Source organism: Musca domestica, unplaced genomic scaffold (assembly GCF_030504385.1).
Source record: "Musca domestica strain aabys unplaced genomic scaffold, Musca_domestica.polishedcontigs.V.1.1 56, whole genome shotgun sequence".
Lineage (NCBI taxonomy): Eukaryota > Metazoa > Arthropoda > Insecta > Diptera > Muscidae > Musca > Musca domestica.
The window spans coordinates 3,687,674-3,715,260 of record NW_026712356.1 but is presented as its reverse complement, the minus strand read 5'-3'; the positions used below and the strand labels follow the sequence as shown (position 1 = coordinate 3,715,260).

Below are 27,587 nucleotides of genomic sequence, written 5' to 3'. Positions count from 1 at the left end.
CTGAAAATGTGCAACTTCGGTTGGCCACCAGAACTCAATCGACAGCCATGGTGATAGTGCGGGCCGCCATAACAGCAGTTGATCGCTCTCCGCTTATAATAATCGATCGTGGCATCAGAATAATTGCCGAATATTATCGTGAGAATATTTTGGAGGGTGCATTAAAGCCTTGGGCACGCAAACATTTTGGCCGCAGACATTGGACATTCCAACAGGACTCAGATCGGATAAGGTTCCTCGCTTCATTTACAGCGCACAATGGCTACGAAAATCTCTGGATAACAATCCGTTGGACTATTGTGTCTGGAGTATTTTGGAAAACAAGGTTGGCACTAAAAAATATCGAAGTGTCTATCACCTCAAGCAAGCGCTTCGCCGGGAAATACCGCAGAGAAACATTCGGGCAGCGTGTGACGGTTTCATTGGCCGTTTGAAGGTCATAATTCGTGACAAAGGTGACCAATTCGAACAAATCTAAATTTGTTCTAAAATTTAATGCTATTTTCGATATTTTTTGCTTTCATTCAATAAAATTTAAAAAAAAAATTAAAAATAATGGCGTTTGACTTTGTTGCAGTTGTTTTTATCTCATCCTGTATATATGGGAGCTATAGCTATATCTGAACCGATTTTCACCAAAACTGGCTTCTAGGCTGAATTCGGTCAGACGTGAAAACGTTTCCTCTTTTTAGACTGATATTAACCATTTGGTGCACAATAAATATGAAATCGGATACAGATATATATGGGAGCTATATCCAAACCTGAATCGATCTGGATAATACTAGAGAGAGGTATTTCTGACCTATATGAGATATCTGTATATACATATTGCGAATGTAAGGGACTTAAACTCCATATCAGATGAAACTTCCAATTTAAAATAATTTGTTCTAATCTGAAAACCGTCGGTGAAAGTGAAATCTGAATTTGGAACGATTCTCATCAATTTCAATAGGGCTCGACCCTGGGCCAAAAAATGATTTGGACGGACGGACATGCATAAATCGACTCTGAATGTAGTTCTATTTCGTTTTATTCTCCATGTTGCAAAAAAATACCCAAAGACATAATACCACGAGTCACAGTGTGGCGTAGGGTTATAAAAAGACCTAACACGAACTGTTGGATCGATTCTAAAATTTTAAGGTTGGATTTTTCACTGACTATGTGGTCAAGTGGTCGAATCTCCAAAGCCTTATGGCCTTCATACATTATTTTCATAAAACAACGTCATACATTATTTTCAGTAAACACTCACAACATGAACTCCACATACCCTCGCCTCTTTTTAATGACTTTTTACACTACCAATTTTTTTTAAATTAAACTTAAATTGATCATTTAAATGTAAAAAAGGTACATCCTCTGCCACACGACCAAGGTAGAAAATGACTTTTTCTCTTTCTCACTCTGTATATCTCGGAAATGTTTTCAGTTTTTTACGTTCTCCATCGAAACGAAAGTAAGGTAGTTTTATATGTGAATGGTGCTTTTGTTGAACAATATGTGCAACTTTCTGCATTTTTAATGCAACATTTAAATGCCATAAAAGAACAAAAGTATGGAATAAATGCCTTGAGTTGCCATAATGTTTAAAAAAGGTAAAAGTTAAAGATGTGGAAAATGGTTCTGTTACCTTGCAGCAAAGGTGTGTGCATAGGAGGAAGTTGCAGCGGTATGTACGTATACATGTTTGTAGTTTTATGAATAAAACATTTTTTAATATTACAAATTGAAGAATAATAAGTAAAAGGTATAGAACTTAGTACAAAATGAATGCAAGTTTTCTAAAATTTAAGACTTGGAAATACCAAAATTCAGACAATTTCGTTGGAAAATATAGGGAAATCCTGATAAGTTTAAAAACTCGAAAGCGGTGATAGCAAATCACAAATGGTTCCTCCAACTCAGACTGCTGTCATTTCCAAGCCACTCGTCCGACAGCTGTTATTATTTAAATGACAGCTCATTATATTGTTTACAAGCGTATAAAAGCATTTTGGTGAGAATTTTCCAGAAAATAAATTATTCGTGATGAAATTCAAGCGTGATAGTGTGATTTCTTTATATTTGGCTGGAAAACCACAAGTGACTATCGTTAGAGCACTCCAGCATTTAAATGTTAAAAAATCTTTTGTGTCTCGTATCATCGCTCGTTACCATGATACTGGTAGCATAACAGCAACGCCAGCAGAAATGGTTTGAAAAGTAAAGAAGCGACTTGATCGAAACCCGGACATATCGCAATATTCCATTCGGCAAACATGGAAAAATGAGCTCGGGGTTAAGCCATTGAAATTCCAAAAAGTGCAAGAACTTACACCGCAACAGAAAGAAAATAGACTCAAAAGAGCTAAAGAGTTGCTTCGCTTGGCCGAAAATGGTGAACTGTCGAATTTCGTTTTCTCCGATGAGAAGACATTCGTTGTTTGTAAACAAACAAAATGATTGTGTTTACTTCGCAAAGAGGTCACCTTCGACCAACCGAAGATAAGACCTCTAGCGCTGGTCATGGTGATTGTGTGGACAGCCATTACAGCCGATGGTCGCTCTCCGCTCGTATTAATCGACCGTGGCATTAAAATAAATGCCGTATATTATCGCGAAAATATTGTGGAGGGTGTATTAAAGCCATGGGCACGCAAATATTTTGGCCGCAGACCTTGGACATTTCAACAGGACTCAGCACCATCGCACTCAGCACGCGCCACCCAAGAATGGTTACAAAATGAGGTTCCTCGCTTCATTTCCAGCGCACGATGGCAACCAAAATCTCCGGATACCAATACGTTGGACTGTTGTGTCTGGAGTATTTTGGAAAACAAGGTTGGCACCAAAAAATACCAAAGTGTCGATCACCTCAAGTAAGCGCTTCAACGGGAATGGGCCAAAATGCCGTAGAGCAACATTCGGGCAGCGTGTGACGGTTTAATGGGCCATAATTCGTGCCAAAGGTGACCAATTCGAACAAATCTAAACTTATTCTAAAATCTGATGCTATTTCCGACATTTTTTTGCTTTCATTCAATAAAATTAAAAAAAAGTACAAATGATGGCGTTTGACTTTGTTGGAGTTTTTTTTTTATCTAAACCTGTACATTTAGGATATTCTATGTAAAGAAGATTTTTTGAGGTTTTCTATAGAAATGACCCTTGAAAGTTCACCTACCTATCCATTGAAGACTTGTCAAAAGTCTGTAGAATACTGTTGGATGACCTTTGCGATTAATGAATTTTAATATCTCCCATATGTAACATTCGATTAGCATTTTCTCTAAGAATAAATATTTACAATTTCCACCCATCCTTTTCTATCTTCTTGAAATTTTTCTTAAGTATTTCACAAAAAAAACTCACCATAAAATTTCCTGATGTACATTTCCATTTGCTCAGCTTTATCGATGTATTCGGCCAAGGCCTGTAACATTTCCTGGGCTATATCATAATTATTATATTGAAAATATTTACGTTTCTCACGAAATGTCATTAGGACTCGTTCGATATCTTTAAGACGACCAAAGGGATGGCTGACAATCGTTGGACATTGTCCGCTGACATGTTCATGTCCGTTTGACGATGACGATGAAAAGGATAATCGACAATTTTCGTAATTCACAATTTGTTGATAATAACTTGATTGCATTGTCATGATGATGGCTCATCAATTTCAATTACTTTCAAAATATTTTCTCTTTTTTTTTTCCTTTGCAGAATATCCTTTGAAGGATTTATTTATTTTCAAACATATCCGTTCAATAATGGGAAAGTGGGATACCGCCGTTGACAACGTCGTTTAGACTGTTATTCGTTTGCCGTATTGCAAATAAACTTTGTGTTTTTCTTTTGGAAAAGAAAATTGCCATGGAAAAAAATGAAGAAGACGAAATAGCTTTTGAAAAATACCATATGTTGCCCTAGGATATACGATGATTATTATTTTCCTTTATTTAATAATAAACTTTATATTAATTATTTATTGAACCTGGGAATTTGTCCAGCAGCGGGTTGACTGTCATAAGAGAATAATGTAAGGCTTATTTTGGTGGGAAAATAAATTTCAGATCCAGTTTGGAAATGTGCTATGGGAATTCCCCTAGGTTAAATAGAGGAACCTATTATTAGTGGTAATTTTAAGAGTAGGCAGTAGAATAACTACAGATTTTTGAAGTTGAAGCTACAATAAAAAACAAGTAAAAAAAACATTAAGTTCGGCCGGGCCAAACTTTTAATACCCTCCACCCTAGGGTAAAAGAACATTAGAAGAAATGTGGCAAAAAACATTAAAATGCCGAATATCGGGAGGTACCGTTATATAGGGGCTACACCAACACGTGCACCTATAATTACAATGTTTCGCCACACGAACTAGGACCCATTATGACCCACAAATACCAACTTTTACACAAATCAGTGAAAAAATGTGGCATAAATCATCAAAATACCGAATATCGGGAGGTACCGTTATATGGGGACTATACCAGAACGTGGACCTATACATGCAATGTTTTGCCACACGCTCAGGGACCCGTTGTGACCTACAAATACCAATTTTCAGACAAATCCGTGAAAAAATGTGTCATAAATCATCAAAATACCGAATATCGGTAGGTACCGTTATATGGGGGCTATACCAAAACGTGGACCTATACATGCAATGTTTTGCCACACGCTCAGGGACCCGTAATGACCTACAAATACCAATTTTCAGATAAATCAGTGAAAAAATGTGGCATAAATCATCAAAATACCGAATATCGGGAGGTACCGTTATATGGGGACTATACCAGAATGTGGACCGATATATCTCATTTTCAATACCAACCATCCTAGGGACAATACACACACTTGTGCCAAATTTCAAAGGTCTACGTCAAATAATGTGGGCTCTATCGTGATTTCAACAGACAGACAGACAGACGGACAGACAGACAGACAGACAGACAGACGAACAGACAGACAGACGGACATCGCTAAATCGTCTTAGAATTTTATGCTGATTATGAATATATATACTTTATGGGGTCTACGACGAATATTTAGAGGTGTTACAAACGGAATGACAAAGTTAATATACCCTCCTACCCATGGTGGAGGGTATAATAAAATGAGTGATCTATTATGGCATCTTGAGACTGAAGACCCCTAGAAGTTGTTATGTTACCGCCTTTTGTGGCACTGTGGCGGGGATCCAGCTAAATCAGGGGGCTTTGCTCAGGATCAGTACCAGCCCTGTCTCCATCAGTCCAAGGAATGGAATACAAAAACTTCAATACAAACAAAACATACATCGGTGACAAGGGTGCTTGGTGGAAGTCACACTCTCACTTAGCCCACCCAACCTGACCCTGACCCTTTAAGTCCAATATCTTCAATTTTTAAGGACCCCGCCTTCCCCTTACACTTACCACACAATTTACATCCTTTTTCCCTGACGAATTAACGAACTAACGCATAATTACATTCTTAAAACAGACCAGACCGACCATTGTTTTGTTCTTAAAAAAAACTAACACCAAACCATATTAAAATTTAGTTTGCAGATCACTTATATGACGTTCTGGTAATATGATTTTAATGCCAATCTGAGATAACGCTACTATCTTTGAGACCTGCCTAATAGAGCTCTGTTAGCATTTTTCGAGACTCATTAAGAATTTTTCGTCTCCAAACTAGCTATAATAAGAAAAGCTGCAGAACCCAAACGCACAGGACAGGTTACCTTACACTCATACACTTTAATAGATGAACGTCCTTTTAAAGGTTTTTTCATCTATGGAAAAATTTTTGAAGGCCTATCCATAAAAGACTTTTTGATCTTAAAGACATTTTGAAAGCAGTCTATCTAAAAAAATCTAATTTAATAAAAAATCTACTCTAACTATAGTATACCTTGTAAAGGTGTTCTTTTCCTAAGGCAACCTTTTAAAGCCTTCTATTTATAGAAAACCATTTTACCTTTTAACGGCCTTCAATGTATATATATCTATTGAAAGCCTTCCATTTATAGGACTTATATACAGAGTGAGATGAAAAAACTACAACCAACCTCAGAATGCTGTCATTTCTAAGCCACTCGTCCGACAGCTGTTAAAATTATTCCCCTGACAGATCATTATATTGTTTACAAGGGTACTCAAGCATTTTGGTGAGAAATGTCCAGAAAAAAAGTTATTCGTGGTGGAATTCAAGCGTGATGGTGTGATTTCTTTATATTTGGCTGGAAAACCACAAGTGGCTATCATTAGAGCACTCCAGCATTTTAATGTGAATAAATCTTTTGTGTACAAAGCTCGTTACCGTGATACTGGTAGCGTAGTCCGACGACAAAAAAGTGGACGGAAGAAAACATCAGCAGAAATGGTTCGACAAGTAAAGAAGCGACTTGATCGAGACCCGCGTCGCAGTGGCCGAGAAATGGCTCTTGAGCTGAACGTATCGCAATATTCCATTCGGCAAATATTGAAAAAACCGGCTAGGGGTAAAGCCATTGCCAAAAAGTGCAAAAACTGGCACCCCAAAAAAAAAAAGAAATTAGACTCAAAAGAGCTAAAGAGTTGCTTTGCTCGGCCGAAAGTGGTAAGCTGCCGAATTTGGCTTAACCCGGTGAGAAAACATTTGTGGTCCAGCAGTTTGTAAACAAATAAAATTATCGTATTTACTTGCCAAAGAGGTCAGCTGAAAATGTGCAACTTCGGTTGGCCACCAGAACTCAAGCGTCGGTCATGGTGATGGTGTGGGCTGCCATAACAGCCGATGGTCACTCTCCGCTCGTATTAATCGACCGTGGCATCAGAATAAATGCCGATTATTATCGCGAAAACATTCTGGAGGGTGTATCAAAGCCTGGGGCATGCAAACATTTTGACCGCAGACCTTGGACATTCCAACAGGGCTCAGCACCATCGCACTCAGCACGCGCCACCCAAAAATGGTTACAAAATGAGGTTCCTCGCTTCATTTCCAGCGCACAATGGCCACCAAAATCTCCGGATACCAATCCATTGGACTATTGTGTCTAGAGTATTTTGGAAAACAAGGTTGGCAATAAAAAAATACCAAAGTGTCGATCACCTCAAGCAAGCGCTTCATCGGGAATGGGTTAAAACACCGCAGAGCAATATTCGGGCAGCGTGTGATGGCTTCATTGGCCGTGGCTTCATTAGCCCATGGTTGCATTGGATTCTTAGTTCCCTACACTTAAGTGGTGAACATTGGCAATACTTTTTCCTCCACCCAAGATATACAAACGTATTCAGAACTATATCGAAAAATGCGCTCAACCGAATTTTTGTCCATAAAGAATTATTTATAATCCAAGTACGCAAACAACAAAGTCTAAATAAATAAATACAAATCTAAATACAAAATTTTTAGATTTTCTAAAACATTTGTTCAACACTGCCTTAATATGTAATCCGTTTGTAGCGCATATCTATGTAGCAACTTCTTGTTATAAACAATTCTTTAACTGCTCATATATCCATGTTTATGACAAGCATTTCGTAGATATTAATTTACTACGGTTCGTCCTCAGGAATATATCGATCTTCTAGGATAAGGATCAATATTAACCACAAGATCACTATGATTATAAAAAATCCCCATTGCAGTCTATTTTATTCTTAATCGACGGTGATTCCCTCAGAATCATAGATAAGAAACAAACACAAAAACCCACATAAAATCCCCTTTGCTATTCTTATCTTATAATATTAACAAAATTATAATCCATCTCATTATAAATACCGAACTTTAATTGATGCTGTGTATCAGTTATATGTCTAGAATCCTACAAGCTACAATGAATTTCAAAATAATTTCCAGTTTAATGGCCGTCATCGTTTTGCTTATTGGAGCGGATCAGGCTAATGCCAGTTTTGGACGTCGACCCAATATACCAACCAGCAGCACTGGCCCTTACAATCCAAATCCTCCACCAAAGATGCCATTTTAAAATTGGGAATGGAAAATAATTTGAAAAAATAATGAAATAAATAAATTTGTGAATTATAAAAAAGATTTTTTCTACAGTTTGTTTTTTTTAGAAGGTAATGAATATTTTAATTCCCTCATACATCTTTATATAAAAAGACATAGATTGCGATCATCAATCCGCACATCAACGCCCAGTCTTAACTACAGATGTTTGCATATTTAAATATAATATACAGGGTGAGATAAAAAAACTGCAACAAAGACAACGTCATAATTTTTGCATTTTTTTCATTAATACACAGAATATTTTCGCGATAATATTCGGCATTTATTCTGACGCCACGGTCGATTAATACGGTCGGAGAGCGACCATCGGCTGTTATGGCGGCCCACACCATCACCATGGCCGGCGCTTGAGTTCTAGTGGCCAACCGAAGGTGCACATTTACAGCTGACTTCTTTGGCAAGTAAACAAGATCATTTTGTTTGTTCACAAACTGCTGGACAATGAATGTTGTCGGAGAAAACCAAATTCGGCAGTTCAACGCTTTCGGCTCAGCGAAGCAACTCTTTAGCTCTTTTGAGTCTATTTTCTTTTTATTGCGGTGAGAGTTCTTGCACTTTTTGGAATTTCAATGGCTTTACCCCGAGCTCATTTTTCAATATTAACCAAATGGAATATTGCGATATGTTCAGCTCACGAGCCATTTTTCAGCCACTGCGACGCGGGTTTCAATCAAGTCGCTTCTTTACTTTTCCAACCATTTCTGCTGATGTTGCTGTTTTCTTCCGTCCACATCCTTGACGTCGGGCTACGCTACCATTATCACGGTAACGAGCGATCCAACGAGAAACAAAAGATTTATTCACATTTAAATGCTGAAGTGCTCTAACGATAGCCACCTGTGGTTTTCCAGCCAAAAATATAAAGAACAAAGAAAGTTTTTTTTCTGGAAAATTCGCACCAAAATGCTTTTATACGCTTGCAAACAATATAATGAGCTGTCACTGTAATAATTTCAACAGCTGTCGCTTGGAAATGACAGAAGTCTGAAGTAAGTAAGATAAAGGAAAATATGTAGAAGATTGCCTCGTAATGGAAATATTTCTGTGATTACAGGATTGATAACTACAGCCGAATTCGTGAATATCCTATTATTATTCTAAAACTTGTTTAGAATCATTGACGACTTAACATCAAATTCAAATGTCTATCCTTTCAAATTTGGTATAGCCTTTGTATGCGTTACCAGCCCATGCAGGTACTTTAAATAGCATTTTTAATTAGAACGGGCAGCATTTTTTTGTACTTTGAGTTCCTAATGGATTATTAGATCATTGTTATGGTATAAGTATATTTTTCAGAATGCCTCCATGGTTTTGTGTGGGGTCCATTTCAATATACCGCCTGATTTTAGGTATTTTAGGCTCGAGTCCAGTACATGTTAAATTTTGAGGGATGCAAGTATATCGCTATCTAACGGTTAGCACCTTGTTATGGATAATGGATAGAAGGCCATTTCTCGGAACATCTTCTTTCAAAATTTAACAATAATTTGAAAAAACCGCCCATACAAAAAATTTGAAATTTGCTATTTCGTATTCTTAACCTATAAAGCTTTTCGAAAAAAAATTTCTGTGTATGTACTCCATTTTTTGGGATATATCCCATAGAACCACATACTTAATTATGTTCAGTTATTGCTGTTGAAGTAAAATATTTCAATTTCAGTGTCTCACTCGCTGACTGCCTCAATCCCCAACCAGTTGATAAATAATAAAAAAAAAACTACAATATTCTTTCTGCTTGAAAACCTTTCTTAACCTTCGCTTTTATTACAAATTCTTAGAAATGATGAAGCATTTCATAATAGCATACCACACCATGTTGCCCTTTCAACAAAACTATGGCCGCACATTTTATGCTTTTCATTTCATATTTGTCGCCTTTGGCCCTGACCTAGACGACGTTGGTTGAACATGTTTTGTTGTTGTTGTTTTTTTTATATTTGCGTGTATTTTGACGGTTATTCTCTGGTCAGTCAGTTAGTTAACTTAATGCTTGGATGATTTCCTTCTATATGTTATGCGGTTATTTCCAATAAACAAATTGCTATGGTCTCACACAGCAGTATTCTACAGGAGAGTGGGTCGAAGAAATGGGAGAATCAATTATATACAATTTTTGTAGCATGACAAATACTTGATCTATACCCAAATCGAAAAAAATATTTTTCTATAATAAATATTTTCATAAACTTTTAATGCGTTCCACCCCAATATACTCGGTAAACGTGGAATTCTTTCCATACCTTTAGGTTTGAATGGTCGTGGTGTACATGCATTATGCTAATTACACCGAAACACGACGGCTATGGTTCTGGTCTACAAATACTGACATTGCAAGTGTAAATATGTATGTTTGAAGGTAGGTATGTAGTTGTTCGTGTATATTTTCGTGTTCTCCTTTGCACATTTACACATTGAATGTAGAACGAAAAAAATATATAGTAAATAGCATGATTTAAAGAAAAAATGTTTTCGTATAATATTTTACTCCTAGTTTAATGGGCATTTGCGAAATATTAGCATTAACGAAGAAAATCAATGATGGATGATGGTGATTATGCAGTTTAACCACTTTGGAAGGAAAGGAAAACTGAATGTGAGGCAATAAAAAAGCTAAACCCATTAGAACTAGAGACGCCCATTCTAGGCTTAATTATAGGTATCTGTAGAAAAAAATCTCCACTCCAAAATTGTCGTTATATGAGGCCTATTTCTGCTGTCATTTCTAAGCCACTAGTCCGACAGCAGTTAAAATTTTTTCATTGACAACTCAGCATTTTGTTGAAATTTTTTCCAGAAAAAAAGTTATTCGTAATGGAATTCAAACGTGATAGTGTGATTTCTTTATATTTGGCTGGAAAACCACAAGTGGCTATCATTAGGGCCCAGCATTTAAATGTAAATAAATCTTTTGTGTCTCGTACCATCGCTCGTTACCTCGATAGCGGAAGAAAACAGCAACAAACAAAGAGGTCAGCTGAAAATGTGCACCTTCTGTTGGCCACCAGAACTCAAGCGCCGACCATGGTGATGGTGTGACCCGCCATAACAGCCGATGGTCGCTCTCCGCTCGTATTAATCGACCGTGGCATCAGAATAAATGCCGAATATTATCGCGAAAATATTCTGGAGTGTGTGTTAAAGCCTTGGGCACGCAAACATTTTGGCCGCAGACCTTGGACATTCCAACAGGACTCAGCACCATCGCACTCAGCACGCGCCACCCAAGAATAGTTACAAAATGAGGTTCCTCGCTTCAGTTCCAGCGCACAATGGCCACCAAAATCTCAGGATACCAATCCGTTGGACTATTGTGTCTGGATTATTTTGAAAAGCAAGGTTGGCACTAAAAAATACCAAATTGTCGATCACCTCAGGCAGGCGCTTCGCCGGGAATGGGCCAAAATACCGCAGAACAACACTTGGACAGCGTGTGACGGTTTCATTGGCCGTTTGAAGGCCATAATTCGTGCCAAGGGTGACCAATTAGAACAAATCTAAGGTTATTCCCGACAATTTTTGCTTTCATTCAATAAAATTAAAAATTATGGCGTTTGACGTTGTTGCAGTTTTTTAATCTCACTCTGTAATGCCGAACATAGGGAGGTACCGTTATATGGGAGTTATATGAAAACGAAGATCTGCACATACAATTTTCTGTCAGTGGAGGTAGTGTCCAGTACGAACTACAAATTCTTAATTTGACTTAATTCCCATGAAATGTGTAGCTAAAATCTTCAAAATACCGAATATAGGGAGGTATCGTTACATGGGGGTTATACAAAACGTGGACCTATATAAGACATTTTCTGTCAGTATATGTGGTATCCATTTCGAACTCCAAATACTAAATTTGATACAATTCCGATAAAAATGTGACACAAATCAACAAAATACCGAATATTCGTGGGGTACAGTTATCTGAGGACTTTGAGGACTTCTTTTGCAAAGATATCTATTACACATATCAAACACAAACTACCAATTTCCAGAATATTCTGTTCAAAAATATGACTAAAACCGGCAAAACACCTTAAATTTGGCGGTGCAGTTAGATGGGGGCTATATCAAAAGGTGAAACCATAATAGCATGGCGTGTTTCCATTTATTAATAAACGAAAATGAAAAATTGAAACCATTGAAATATCAAACTTTAGGAGGAAAGCAGGATATCGGTACATCCAGTATACAAAACAAAGAGGGTTTCTGTAAACCCTTAGAAATGCCAAATTACTACTAAGTTCGTTGAAATTCTGTTTGTTTTTAGAGATCTAAAGTGGGAGAGGTCGGGAATTGCCACCGTTTGCACAAGAGGGCTAAAATGCACGTTTACTCATGCATACTCATACATATTTCTGTACTGGTAAAATACTTTTTAAGATTACATATGGACCTGCACATATGTTTGGTTTTAAGAACATAAATATGATTAAAGAGAACATTTCCACGAATCTACAATAAAGCAAAACCTTTATTTTAATGTTCAAAATTGAAGCTTTTAATTTATTTGTAAATAATATCATAACTAATCTAAAAATGTATGTTTTGTAACTGTCCAGTTCTGCAAAACAGAAAACAGAATATTTGGCGAACATGTAATTCAATATTCTTTGATTCTAATTGAGGTTTCCCATTTATTCTTTATCTATTCATGAAGCATATCTGATCGGGTTTACATCATAGTTTTAATGTGAAGTGCCATTGTAGGATTGCTTTGTTCCTGTATTCTTCACACCGACACTTTTGAAAAATTCGAATGGGACTAACACCACGTTTACGTTATATCTTTTGGGAGGGTTAACCTACCTCAAGAGGATTTATTTCAAGTATAAGTAATGGATATGACAATTTTAATCCAAATCCAGTGGTTTAACCCATTTATACTGGGTTAACGTACTGTGCTGTAAGGGTCTTATGGTTTAACATTTGCCTTTTTCCAAATTATTTCATATTTTTTTTCTTTTATTTACAGGATTAACACTCTTGGAATGGAGATTGGATTTTTTTTCAAATAAATGTTTTTTTTTTTTACAAATGACTACAAATAAATGCTCTATGATCCCATAAAAATCTAGAGCGCATCTAACATGATTCTTTCAACTTTGATGGAAATAACATGTATCGATTAGAATCAAGTGTATTTTTTATGAAGGGAGTCAAATCTTTTCGGCTTACAAAGAATATATATGATATTGTCTCATCAAAGTTATTCCGCTAACATATCATATTATGTTATCATTTCCATCACCAATTTACATGCATGCATACATATGTACTTCCAAGTATCTATAATAAGTACCCGTACATGTCATATCTCCTCTGCTGACATATTGAAAAGCATTTACAACAATTTCAACATGCTCGCACATAATATATGACGCTGTAATTAATCTCTAAAGATTTCTAATTAAATCATAATTAGCCTTAAATAAGGCTGTAAGTGTTATTACTTAGATCCGGGCATTGGATAAAAAACATTATTTACAGATGCAGGAAAACAATTGATTTTATCCATGAAATAGTTTATCATCAATACAATGAAGGCAACAACAATGCCCACAATGGCATCGTTGTTATCAACAACACGTTTCCGAAGGGGCGGTAAATAATAGAAAACAGAAATTTGATGTATGTAATAAAGCTAAGCATGCTAAATAATAATAATGGTTACCAGCATTATGAGATCTTTGTTTTTGTCACACGAAAATTTCTTTAATTTATTGGCTTCGAATAGCAACTAATCGATGGGGAGCAATAGAGCCTTATTGGCACGTGTGACATACATTTTCATAGATATATACTTATATACCTAGAGAGTGGAGGAATGCTGGGGGAAGCATAAGAGGGTTTTAATTGTTCAAACAATTTAAAGCTGATGTCTCAGTATTGCACCTTTGTAGCCTACAAATGTGGTTTCTGGGAAATTGGAGGCCGATTATACAGGGTGAGATGAAAAAACTGTAACCAACTTCAGACTGCTGTCATTTCTAAGCCACTCGTCCAACAGCTGTTAGAATTATTCCAGGGACAGCTCATTTTGTTGTTTACAAGCGTACAAAAGAATTTTTGGTGAACATTTTCCAGAAAAAAAGTTATTCGTGATGGAATTCAAGCGTGATTTCTTTATATTTGGCTGGAAAACCACAAGTGGGTATCGTTAGAGCACTCCAGCATTTAAATGTAAGTAAATTTTTTTGTCTCGTACCATCGCTCGTTAACGTGATACCGGTAGCGTAGCCCGACGTCAAGGAAGTGGACGGAAGAAAACAGCAACATCAGCAGAAATGGACTTGATCGAAACCCGCGTTGCAGTGGCCGAAAAATGGCTCGTGAGGTGAACATTTCGCATTATTCCATTCGGCAAATATTGAAAAATGAGCTCGGGGTAAAGCCTTTGAAATTTCAAAAAGTTCAAGAACTTACTCCGCAACAGAAAGTGCAAGAACTTACTCCACAAAGTGTCGACCACCTCAAGCAAGCGCTTCGCCGAGAATGGGCCAAAATACCGCAGAGCAACATTCGGACAGCGTGTGACGGTTTTATTAGCCATTTGAAGGCCGTAATTCGTCCCAAAGGTGACCAATTCGAACAAACTGGGCCTTTCAGCGGAGGGGTAGCCACGTTGAAATGGGTTAAAGCTAGGTTGTTCTTGATTGCGGATTTACTCTGAGAAACCTTGGTGAGTACGGGGTCCAATTTCTTAGCATAGCGAGGTATTATACTGACGAGCCTCCACAACTTCAAAAAAAAAAAAAAATGGCTGAATTAACATGCAAGGTCTCGTCTGCCTGTCAATTAGCTTCAGCATGCTGGATTTTGTCCCTTTCCTCTTAGGAATTGTGAACTTTGAATTTCCGATAGAGCAATAACTGTTTAACTTATAAAAAATAATAATTAATGTCCTCGACTCTGTGGGGATAAGCAGAAAATGAAAGTATCTGTTTTCAGTGCCCTGCAAAAGGAAAGGACAGACTATTTGGGGAATATATCATTCAATAACATTCGTAGCGACTACATAGGATATCTACGATTCTAGGTGAGTTCTCCCAGACCATTATGTATCCATGGACCATATTTGACGCGTTTTCATCCTAGTTTTCATGTGATGTGTCATGGTATGTTTGCTTTGCCCTATTTTTTCACGATTCCTTGATTTATGAAAATCCATCTGCAATATGTTAACTGCAAATTCAAATTTCTTCTCAGGACGTTTACTTAGATCCAGCTACTTTACTCGAAAACCAAATGCACATGGGGATAATACTTTTAAGCTATAAAAAGATTTGAAAAGAATAACAAGGGAATCGTTTTATTAGCTAGCATTTGTCAATACTGAAATGTCTGGTTTTTTAGAATTTTAGACTTCACGGAAAATAACTTGAAAGTTCATAAAATAAACTGCTAAGCTATTTTTGTTCCCATGTGGGATATGGCCATCCTATTTCCCCTCTAATAATGTCTCAATTAAATTTATTTCATTTTTTTATATCCTACATTCTGTTGCTCATTTATCATCCTTCCATTTAGTCAGCAAAAAATGTCATGCTGTCATCAACATAAGCTTGTTTACACTACATGGCAAGTATTATGGTATTTATCCTTTGGGTGGTGGCGTATCAAAACAATGGTGAAATGAAACTCAATAAAAATGGATGGCACAATAATAATCCATGGGTTAGCAAAATGAAAATATTCACGTTCGGGCAATCATGGTATGCATGCAATAGTTTCCGGCCTCGAAATGTTTTCATTCGTAACAAATGCAGGCTTGAAAATAATATTAAGATATGTGGTTCTTTTATTGTTTTCTATTACAGCAGAGAACGTTAAGAGAAAAGAATCAAAGTCGCCTGGCAACGATCAGAAGATATTCTGGATAATTGTTATATATATGCTGATTACAGACAATTTCAAATGAATGTTTGATCTTCAATTAATTTGCTCAAAATTCTAAATTGAATGGAACACCATTAAGTCGCTCTAATATGGGTAGGGATCATATTTAACGACGTGACAGTTATAGATACTTAGAGATGCATGCGTTATTTTAATTACAATTTGTAGTGTAGCCCAGGATTAAAGTTGTAAGTACATAAGCAATCTTCGCAAGGAACCACTCAGATCCTGCGTCGATTTTCCTTATAATTTGTCATTAAAATGCTCAGCCATGATGCCAAGCTGCTTACGTAGCCACACCTTCACAGTGAGAAGATTATTGTGTTATTTGGTATCAGAATGACACCCCCACAATGTGCATGGAATATCGTTGCGGAATTTGAGCTATTATCTTCAAGATCTCTAAAAAAACACGGATTAGAATATTTAGCAGCTGTCCACAACTTGTTATTTGCCACCTACATTGATCCAGATGACTTCATTTTCCAGCTGAAACGAACAGTCCGGTTCTACTTCTCTTGAGGAACTAAAACTTCCAAAAAAAAATAAATTTTCAGTTGTCTTACATCTTTATAATATTATTGTCGTATAATACAGGGTGAGATGAAAAAACAGCAAACCAACTTCAAACTGCTGTCATTTCTAAGCCACTCGTCCAACAGCTGATAAAATTATTTCAGTGACAGCTCATTATATTGTTTACAAGCGTACAAAAGCATTTTGGTGAGCATTTTCCAGAAAAAAAAATTGTTCGTGATAGAATTCAAGCGTGATAGTGTGATTTCTTTATATTTGGCTGGAGAACCACAAGTGGCTATCGTTAGAGCACTACAGCTTTTACATGTGAATAAATCTTTTGTGTCTCGTACCTTCGCTCTTTACCGTGATACTGGTAGCGTAGCCCGACTTCAAGGAAGTGGACGGAAGAAAACAGCAACATTAGCAGAAATGGTTCGAAAAGTAGAGAAGCGAGTTGATCGAAACCCGCATTGCAGTAGCTCGTGAGCTGAACATATCGCAATATTCCATTCGGCAAATATTGAAAAATGAGCTCGGGGTTACAGCATTGAAACTCCAAAAAATGCAAGAACTTACACCGCAACAGAAAGAAAATAGACTCAAAATGGCTAAAGAGTTGCTTGCCTTGGCCGAAAGTGTTGAACTGCCGAATTTGTTTTTTTCCGATGAGAAAACATTCGTTGTCCAAAAATTCGTTGACATTCGCTTCATTTCCAGCGCACAATGGCCACCAAAATCTCCGGATACCAATCCGTTGGACTATTGTGTCTGGAGTTTTTTGGAAAGCAAGGTTGGCACTAAAAATTCCCAAGTGTCGATCACCTCAAGCAAGCTCTTCGCGGGGAATGGGCCAAAATACCGTAGAGCAACATTCGGGCAGCGTGTGACGGTTTCATTGTCCGTTTGAAGGCCATCATTCGTGCCAATGGTGACCGATTCGAACATTTCCGAATTTGCTTTCATTTAATTATGTTAAAAAATGTAAAAATTATGGTGTTTGACTTTGTTGCAGTTGTTTTATCTCACCCTATAATACGAGGATAAATTTTCAATTCTATGTTGTCCATTTTCACGTCTGACCTATGTTCCAAGCAAATTTGAAAATGTTTAACTTTTATTCTAGAAGGAGTAAGCCAATATGGTGCATAGGTCTACATTTGACAAAACTTTGTTATCGTGTATACCTACCAGAAAAACAGGTGGACATAACTAGATCGACCCAAACATCCTGAAAATATTGTTAAAGGAAACATGGAGTCTAAACCCGTCATTTCAATTTAGTCGTATTAAATGATATTTACCCTCTTTATCTCTAAACTCGTTCCGAAATGTCCGATATTAATTTGTTATAATTAATCATACATTTATATGCAGCGATTCGGTTCAGTCTTCCCGCAACAAGCCCTATCCTTCTACGAAATTTACCTGGGGTTCGAAGATTAACTGATTGTGTAACTTTCCCACAATATCAAAATTTAAAATCTCCTACAAACGAATGGAGTCCCCGATTTGGCGCATTACTATGTTTGTAACAACCTTAGTTTCGACCTAAAACACTTTAAGGCTCCTCACGTTTAGATTTAGATAGCAAATCCTACTGATTCTTACTTGCTCGCCCCCGAATGTATGGTTTACTTTTAATTCTTGGACATTCATGATAAGCTGGGCATATTAGCTAATCCCCTATTTTTATATTATAAATTACACATACGTACCTACAGATGGGCACAACTTAAATTAAAAATCATTACCAAGAATACCCATCATTTTAAGCGGAAACGGATATTGAGATTTCAGGGGGAGATTTCAGAAGCCCAGTTAAGCAAAATTACCAACTAAACCACCATGACATGAAAAAACAATTAGCCATTACCTCCCAGGCTGTGTACATCAACAACAGAACGAAAATAAAAATAGAAACAAATGTGATATTTATAAAAAAAAAATGGAAAAAGGAAACAGAAAACATTCGAATGGGTAGATTGCAAAAAACAACGCGCAATGGTTTAACTCAAATAATGAAGAAAATCGTGGAAAAACAAAATATAAGAAAAAGAAATAAACAGAAGAAAATCTAGTATGAAATTTCAGACGTTCATTACACAAGCACACACATACGCACATACAGATACTATGTGCAAATACAAACGGGCATACATACATCACTGTTATGTATGTATGTCTGCACATTTGGGATTTCAGACTCAAAACTTACCTCCCGATTGACGTAAACCAGCACTGTTTGGTGGGGTAACACTGGAACTCATAACAACCGTAGAAGAGGATGTTTGTTGCTGCTGCTGTTGTTGTTGCTGCTGAGGATGATGTTGACTTGTGGTGGATGGGCCCATATTTAAAGAAGCCGAACTTTGACCCAGATGTCCAGCAGTAGCTGGAACACTGCTAGACTGTTGTTGTTGTTGTTGTTGCGATTGCTGTTGCTGATGATGCATCATGGGGGTGGGCGAGTCATTGCCACCACTCGATGATACATGACCATGGTAACTGCCAATACGTATTGGAGTACTACTTCCGCTGGCCATTAGGTTACTGTGTGAACCCGTTTTAGAAGAGCTCTGAGCCATTCTTATTTATTGTTGTTATTGTGGCTTTGTATTTTTTCACTTTTTCCAATTCCACACAGATTATCATAAACGATTGTCGTTTTTATTGATTTTATTTTTTTTTTTTGGAAAAAAACACACACACATAAAATATTTTTCGTTGTTGGTTGGATTGATTTTTGTAATTGGTTTTTCCTTGCCTGCTTTGTGAACTTTAAACTTTTGGAACGACAACAGATCGATAGTGAACCACTTGATTTCGTTTGCTTACAATTCTAATTTGTTCTAATTAAAATTCTTTTTAATTTAACAATACAAAAAGGCAATAAGCACACAATACCCCGAACACCACCAGAAGAAGAAACATTCAAAATCGCTCGTTGTCACGGCTGTGTGTCATGGAGAGTACTGGTAATCTGTGGCGTTTTTAGACTTCGTCATCAAAAATTGCTTTTTGTGTTTGGTTTTTTTTTTACAACCACCACTCTAGAGAATTCAACTTTTATTTGGGGTTTCTTTAGTTGTTTCCGAATGTGTTTTTATTTAACCGCCGCATATGGGTGGTAAGCAAATAATCAAAAAAGAAACTGCTGGCGTAACGCGACGTATCCAACGAAAGACTGATTGAAACTACAGAAATATTCATAAATTGCTTTCCTCTACAAATAAAAGCAAACACAGAAATTGCTCCAAACTTGTTTTGGCTTGCGTGCGCATGGAGCATGGAGAAGAAATACATACCCACAACGTTGATAGCGTAGTGAAAACAAATAACACAGCGCAAAACAAGTTCATTTGTGCTATTGCCATGCTATGAGCTCATCAACGGGGTCGAACAGTCTCCAGTTAATGGGTACTCTCTTTCTGGTTGGATTCTCATATGGCCGATAAAATATCAGGCTTAAGGGGTGGATTGCTTGTCGAGGGGGGCGACAAACATAAACAACAACGACGACGACGCCAAAACACATGCACTTGCAAAATTATGTTTTCCCATTTTACGTGAGCAAAAGAGCACCGGCATTTTTTCTTCTCCAAACAAGGTTCTACAGAAATCCATTTCAAGTCCATACTGGGATAATTTTGCCCATGTTTTCAAAATGACATTTGTGTTTGTTAAATATTTGCTAAATTATGAGAAATTATCGGAAATGTGTTAGAAAAACAACAACCTTCGTATTATATACACTAGGCAATTTGCAGAAAAGGAAGGGCATGGAAATGTAACTCGTACTGGAAGTTTCTTGCTTTTAGTTTCAAATATTTTGCTCGGAACAAAATTGCCTTGTAAAAATGCTAGAGAATTACTTATTTCTTTTCTATATTTTCTCATTGTAAAACAGCCCCTCATTTGGTTGTGAAACGGGCAAAAGAACAAATCAAGTTGTAAATAAACCACCAGCTGATCCAATTGGAGTATACAGACCAATTAGTATAACACGTGCTGTCGTATCTTCACGACAGCCGTAACGTACGATACGTTTCGTTTTGGAATTTTAGTATACATACCAATTAGTATAACACGTGCTTTCGTATCTTCACGACAGTCGTAACGTTAAACGTAACGTACGATATGCAATTTTCATGCCACACGTCTGTAAAAAAAAAACAAAAACCATAAAGTTGTCTACTGTGTTTGTTGTTTTATTAAAACGGGTAGCGTTATTTGTCCATTTAGTTTGTTACTTCTCTTGATCGCCAAAAAATTCTTAGTTGATATAGAGATGTCCAGTTGTAAAATGTTAGCCCTCATATAACGGTACCTCTCAATATTCGGCATTTTGACGTGTTAGGTCGACGATTTTGGAAATTGTTTAAAATTCTGTACATAGGGTTCGTATTGGGGATTATATATTGTATATATAGGTACATGTTTTCTTAGATTATCCCTAAAACCGAAGGTCGGTCTATAATACCATATGATTTTATTTTTTTTTTTTTATTTTCTAGGTTTTAATTGTTTATGCGTGTGTATTCTTTTCAATAATAACAAGTAAAAACGCTTTAGGAATACCCTCCACCAATTGGAACGAACTGGGCAATTCTCAAATACAATAAAATCCGTTAACAATTCTGTTAAAATCTTAAAAATGTCGAATGTAGCTGTTATATTAGGGTCTATACGACGACGTGGACCTGCATAGACAACTTCTGTTATAAGCCGTTACAATATTCAAATGCGAAACTTAAAAAAATCGGTGAATAATCCAGCTAAAACTTCATATCGGGAGGTACCGTTATATGGGAGCTATACAAAGACGTGGACCTGCACAGACAATTTTCTTCCGGTGAATAATGTAGCTAAAATCATCAAAATACCGAATATCGGGAGGTACCGTTATATGGGGGCTATACGAAGACGAGGACCTGCATGGCCCATTTTCAATACCAAAAGTCTTGCAGACATAATATACATTTGAGTAATATTTTATCAATCTATTTCAATTCGTTTGGAAGCTAGAGTGATTTCCACATACGGACGGATGGACTAAATCGACATAGAATTTTATGCTGATCAAGAATATATATACTTTGTGGGATCTAAAATGTATATTTCGAGGTGTTACAAACGAAGTGACAAACTTATTATACGCTCCATACTGTGGTGGGGGGTATAAAAAGTATAAAAATTTTAGAAAAATCAAATTCTTTCATGAAATATTTCCCATGAAATGAAATATTTCTCAAAAAGAAGAGTGAATATTTAAGAGAGAAGATTGAAAATAATCTGTCCTTTACCTTATCCAACTTCGTTTTTCTCATAAAATTATTTTCTTTTTGATTGCGGACTAATGGTTTGCCTCATTATAAAACTATTCCTCACTCCCCATAGCATTTTGGTTTCAAATTTCTAATGGATGCTTATTGCTTTCGTCCTAAAAACCATTTAACCATCTTTGCCTACCCACAACCAAATTACCAACAATGTAAATAAATTCGCCATAAAAAAGTTTGTTTTAAACATAAAAAAATTGTCCATGCATTTTTATTTTTTAATTAAAAAAATACGATTATCATTTAAAATTATAAAAAAATAAATTATGTTATTACTATAAAGTGTGAAAAAATAAAACCAGACATATATACGTATGTTATGCTGTGTGATTTTGTTTTGTTGCTGCTGTTTTATGCTCTTTTTTGTTGTTGTAGTTTGATTTCTTGTAGATTTAAATTTTAAAATTTAATTTGTGAATGTCAAAACTTTGTATTACCACTATAAAAATAGGAATTATATTATATAACTATTCAAAAATATTATTCGCTCTTTGTGAATGAGTGTTTTTTGTTTGTTTGTTCTTGTTGTTGTTGTTTGCTTATGATTTATGCATTGCATTTTTTAAATACTAAAAAATCTACAATTATAAATTGTCTTTTTATTTTGCATTTTTTGTTTTTAGATTAAAACTACTAAAAAAGATCAATTTTGTATTTGTATGAAATTTTGTGCTAATCTCTTAAGGAGTATAATTTTTCCAGCAAAGCCTAGAAATGAACACAAAAAGAGAATGTTTTGTAAGTTATAGAAAACCATTGTAAAAAAACAAAAATGTTTTAAATTAGGACAACAAAATTAGAATAGAATACTTTGAACAAAATTTTAAACTGACAAAAGTAGAATGTTGCATTAAGAGATTTCTTTGTTTCTTTTCAGTTTTGGATTTAAGTTTGTTTGTGTACTAAGATTACAGTTTACAAAAGTTTTTTTTTTTTTAATTTGTAAACAAAATATTTGTTGATACATTTTGATATTAAGCTGTATAAGGTAAACAAGTTGCAGGTTGTGTTGATCATTTTTAAAAAATGACGATTTTAACCTTCAACTCAACTGTAAACTCAAGCTCAAATTAAAGACACTTGTGAAACTGCAAATAAGGCAGACGTATTTAATAAATATTTCAAATATTTCTTCCGTTTTTTCTTTTCTTTTTCTTTGTTTACAAAACACAACATTAAACTCAATTTGCACTACGGTCGTCGACATTAATGCGGTTAATCGTCGAAATCAATATCGGAATCATCCGAATCATAACCACCGCGTATAGTTTTCTTAGGACGATTGATGTATGCCCTCTTCTTGACGTCGGGTGGTGTCATTAGGTCGCCTTTATAATCAATTGCTCCAGACTGGGCTATTCTCCATTCCAGCATGTCTGTGGAGAAATCATCGCAATTGCCCAAATCGGTAAAGCCCACAATGAAATCTTTTGTTTTGCTATCCTTTATCAGGGCAATTGTGGGTATAACTTTAATGCGCAGACGTTGTGTTAGAAAGGGAGATTTTTCAGCATTAACTTTGCAGAATTTGGCCTCAACATGTTTCCCAGCTAAGATCTTCAAATGCATATCGACAATGCGACAACGTTCTGTTGAATCGCGATAGAAATGACACACAATGTTGGGTGATTTTTTTGACACTTCAAAGAATTCCTTTTCATCGGCGAGTTCAGTATAAACGCCATGACCCTGCAAAATACGAATATTAAATTTAAAATATATTAAGTGTAATTGATAAATATAAAATTAGTAACGAATGTTATTCGCTGAAGTTATTTGGGGATAAACAGAACTTGTACTATTCACAAAGAAACCCTAAATATGCCAATTTTTCTCTATCATTACTGGATGGAGTTATACCGAATCCCTCTCCGTGTGTCAAATACCTCGCTACGAGGCATCATTGCGCTCTACCTGTTCTGACATATGGGCGACTCTTGTGGTTTGCGATTAAATCCAGAGCACTCATGTCCAAATTAACCACTGCAGAGCCGCGTCCTTACTGACCGGATCTCTCAAGAACACTCCCAATTTGCCTTGGATGTGCTGAAAAACTTCCAGCCACTCAATTCCAAGCAGCAAAGTGTGAGCTGGGACTACGATAAGCTGGTTTTCTTCACGTGTTGATCATGCACAAATCCGGGACATACCATTTTGTCGGAAAATGTCAGGCGAAGGAAATGGGATTAGTGATAACATGTTAATCTTTTTCGACTTCATTGGAATATACAGGGTGAGATGAAAAAACTTCAACCAACTTCAGACTGCTGTAATTTCTAAGCCACTCGTCCGACAGCTCATTATATTGTTTACAAGCGTACAAAAACATTTTGGTGAGAATTTTTCAGAAAAAAAGTTATTCGTGACGGAATTTAAGCGTGATAGTGTGATTTCTTTATATATGGTAGCGTGATACTGGTAGCGTAGCCCGACGTCAAGGAAGTGGACGGAAGAAAACAGCAACATCAGCAGAAATGGTTTGAAAAGTAAAGAAGCGACTTGATCAAAACCCGCGTCGCAGTGGCTAAAAAAAGGCTCGTGAGCTGAACATATCGCAATATTCCATTCGTCAAATATTGAAAATTGAGCTAGGGATAAAACCATTGAAATTTCAAAAGAGCTGGGCGAAAGTGGTGTTATGCCAAATTTGGTTTTCTGCGATGAGGAAACTTTCGTTGTCCAACAGTTTGTAAACAAACAAAATTATAGTGTTTACTTGCCAAAGAGATCAGCTGAAAATGTGCACCATCGGTTTGCCACCAGAACTCAAGCGCCAACCATGGTGATGGTGTGGTCCGCCATAACTGCCGACGTTCGTTCTACGCTCGTATTAATCGAACGTGGCATCATCGCGAAAATATTCTGGAGGGTGTATTAAAGCCTTGGGCAAACATTTTGGCGGCAGACCTTTGACATTCAAACAGGACTCAGCACGCGCCACCCAAAAATAGTTACAAAATGAGGTTCCTCGCTTCATTTCCAGCGCACAATGGCTACCAAAATCTCCGGATACCAATCCGTTGGACTATTGTGTCTGGAGTATTGAGGAAAGCAAGGTTGGCACTAAAAAATACCAACGTTTCGATCACCTCAAGCAAACGCTTCGCCGGGAATGGGCCAAAATAACAACATTCGTGACAAAGACATTTTTTGCTTTCATTCAATAAAATTTGAGAAAAATGTATAAATTTGGGCGTTTGATTTTGTTACAACATTTTTATCTCACCCTGTACAGACGGATGAAGGCACCGGTGCGGGCGTATTCCGCCCTAACCCAATCATAACATTCTCATATAAGCTTAATAACAATTGCATCGATTTTCAGGCTGAGATTCTTGCATCCAGATGGCAGCCGAAATGGTAAATGAACTTTGCAGTAGCATAGCAGGACGAATAATCATTTAACTATATATGTCGATAATCAAGCGAATTGATGAGACTTTTAAACTACCAAGAAGCTATTGCTTTAGCTGCTTCACACTTGGAAACCGGTTGCAAGGAATCTAAGGCCATCTAGATGGTAATCTCAGGGAATAAAAAAACAAGCTCCTCAGAATCGTCTGCCATGTTGCTTTTACAATTTATATAGGTTTCAGTATTTTGTTTTTCGTACTTTATTTTCATGATCTTCCATAAAGGTCTTTGTTTTGCAGTAACCTAATTGAATTTTTTGACAAGCATAGATGTATAAGTGTAGTAGGTGCTAAATAGACTTCAAATCCCACATTGACTACATTACTGGTAGTCTATGATCTTCTACGTAGAATAACCTCTTTCGAAATTTTATTAAAACCGTCTGTAGAGGCTACAAGAAAAATGTGGTATATATTTCGTATATGATTTAAACCATTTCGACCTGATTCGTAATAAATTTATTTATTAGAACCCAAATTGTTATTGAAATTGTGCTTCATATTTGATATGTTACGAGTATTCTGCAAAAATAATAACTGTTATCAAAAACAGGTACCATTAATACTAAGTACGGTCACACAAATCGAATATCATTGGGTGTCAACAATGTCAACCTTGGCGGCCTCACGACTTCAACGTTTAGAATATTTCAAATAGTCTTCTAACAGCCCATTGATAACAGTTGATTTATAAAATTGTTGTAACCACTTGCTATTTTGTAGTGGGTCTTGTAACAAGATGAAAAATATAATCACGGTATTTTGGGAAGTCAATTCTGAATTAGAAACTAAAAACTTGTTGAATAATAAGAATTAGGTCATGACTTCGACTTTTAAGCACAAAATGTGTGCCAGATAGATCGCCTAAAATGTAACACCAATGACATCTTTTTCTTTCATAAAAAAAAACTCTTTCCGTCACATAAATGGGTGAGTTTTTAGGGAACCATACTCTTTTAATTTAGGAGATGCGCTATAAAAACTAAAGGGGATGAAATACGGCATCCAACATTTACCATATAACAATTACTAAGATGAGTCATTAAAATAGCTAAAAAACACGTTTCATGATTCACCGAAAACGATATCCTCATCCAATAAATAGGATATTATCTCCAATATTCAAATAGGTACTTACATTTTTCAGCCACTCCTGTTTCTTTTGGTTTAATTCTCTCATTTCTTTCATACGTTGCTCACGAATGGCCTTCAAATCGTCAGTGTCTAAATTTTCCAAACGATCCAATTGATCGTCCAATTGCTTTTCTATTACTGAAGCAACGGCAGCTAATTGATTTTCCAAGACATTGGCCATTGTTACAGAACGGTGAGGGCGGAACTTAGTACTGGTGCTCTTAAATCAAATGTTTTCAATCACTGGATGTGTCTTCGAAGACGTACCTCTCGCGTCTACGATAGCGTGTGACACACAGAAAATTAAAAATTAGAAGTAGTAAGATAATAAATGAATGCGTGGGTTGTAAATGACTGTTAAACGGACACCGAATAGCGACGTCGGACAAATATTATTCATATGTTGAAGCCATGAGACAATCAAGCAGACAAAATACGCCCAAACATTGCATACGGAGCAATAATGATGACGGTGGAGTCAGTTGTTATTAAAGTAACCCGGTTTTTGTTAATGAACACAGCAGCATAGCAGCACACCACCAAAAAATACACCAATAATCATGAACGGGCAGCGCAGCGGCAGCAACACCATATGGGAGGTGGATGTAAAGACCAACCAGTGTGCCAGCCAACCAACAGACCCGGTAAATAACATTTACATGCATATTATTATTGGTGTTGTTGTTGTTAAAATAGATTCGTCAGCCAACAACGTTGTTTTTGTGTCGTATTATAGGTGAGGTTTTTTGCGAAAAAAAAAACCAGGTGCCAATGTTTTCATTCGAAGTGGCCCAGAAGAAAATGACAAAAAAGAGAATATTTATTTTAATATAAAATAATGACTTTAAATTAACAAAATATAAAAAAATATTACCTTGATTTTGAAGAATTCTCTTGTTAAAATCAAAAAATATACCACAAAAAATAGATTCTTATTAATACCCTAGGGATAGGTAAGTCGACTTTCGATTAATCGACTTTTAGTACTCAAAGTTCTGAAACTCGAACTCGACTATGGACTTGGGTGAAAACCGATTACTCGACTATTCATGAGACTTTCCAGCTGGAAGCATTCATTAAATGACCGCAGAACTAGTTGAGGTTCTTGGCTATTTGAGCTAGGGATGTACAGTTCGACTATTATTTATATTTTTGTGCGATATTGAAAAATAATTGTAAAATTATACGTGTGTTCGGTTGAGGAATCTTCCATATTCTTATTTGCGACGTTTTTTTCCAAGCGAATGCATAGAGATATCGGATACTGAGAAAAAAATGT

General features: G+C 36.3%; 2 protein-coding genes across 9 annotated transcripts in view; both read right to left on the bottom strand.

The window, feature by feature from the left end:
• LOC101895503 (oxysterol-binding protein-related protein 8) overlaps window positions 1-20,106 on the bottom strand; it is a 74,405-nt gene extending 54,299 nt beyond the window's left edge. The window contains exon 1 of one of the 7 annotated variants that reach the window (XM_020038824.2): window positions 18,638-20,106. In XM_020038824.2, the coding sequence (XP_019894383.1) occupies window positions 18,638-19,007 (370 nt within the window). In that variant the 5' untranslated portion in view covers window positions 19,008-20,106. Of the gene's footprint in view, window positions 1-3,360; window positions 3,808-18,637 lie in introns of those variants that run through there. The other 6 variants (XM_059128657.1, XM_011296578.3, XM_011296579.3 and 3 more) reach the window with 6 other exon arrangements.
• Window positions 20,107-22,869: 2,763 nt separating this feature from the next.
• On the bottom strand, window positions 22,870-27,340 carry LOC101889143 (thioredoxin domain-containing protein 9). Of its 2 annotated transcripts, none has more exons than XM_005187990.4 (3): window positions 27,183-27,340; window positions 26,313-26,662; window positions 22,870-23,450 (listed from the first exon to the last, which is right to left on the bottom strand). In XM_005187990.4, the coding sequence occupies exons 2-3, from the start codon at window positions 26,487-26,489 to the stop codon at window positions 22,977-22,979; spliced, it is 651 nt and encodes a 216-aa protein (XP_005188047.1). In that variant the 5' UTR covers window positions 26,490-26,662; window positions 27,183-27,340; the 3' UTR covers window positions 22,870-22,976. The 2 variants fall into 2 exon arrangements, with proteins under 2 accessions (XP_005188047.1, XP_011294369.1); XM_011296067.3 differs by having other exon boundaries at window positions 26,313-26,584; window positions 27,183-27,318.
• Window positions 27,341-27,587: the final 247 nt, after the last annotated feature.

Coding starts and splice junctions, on each gene's coding strand:
- LOC101889143 (XM_005187990.4), bottom strand. CDS start 26,489: ATGGCCAATGTCTTGGAAAATCAATTAGCTGCCGTTGCTTCAGTAATA. Junction 23,451..26,312: donor AACAGGAGTGGCTGAAAAAT/GTAAGTACCTAT, acceptor CGTATTTTGCAG/GGTCATGGCGTTTATACTGA.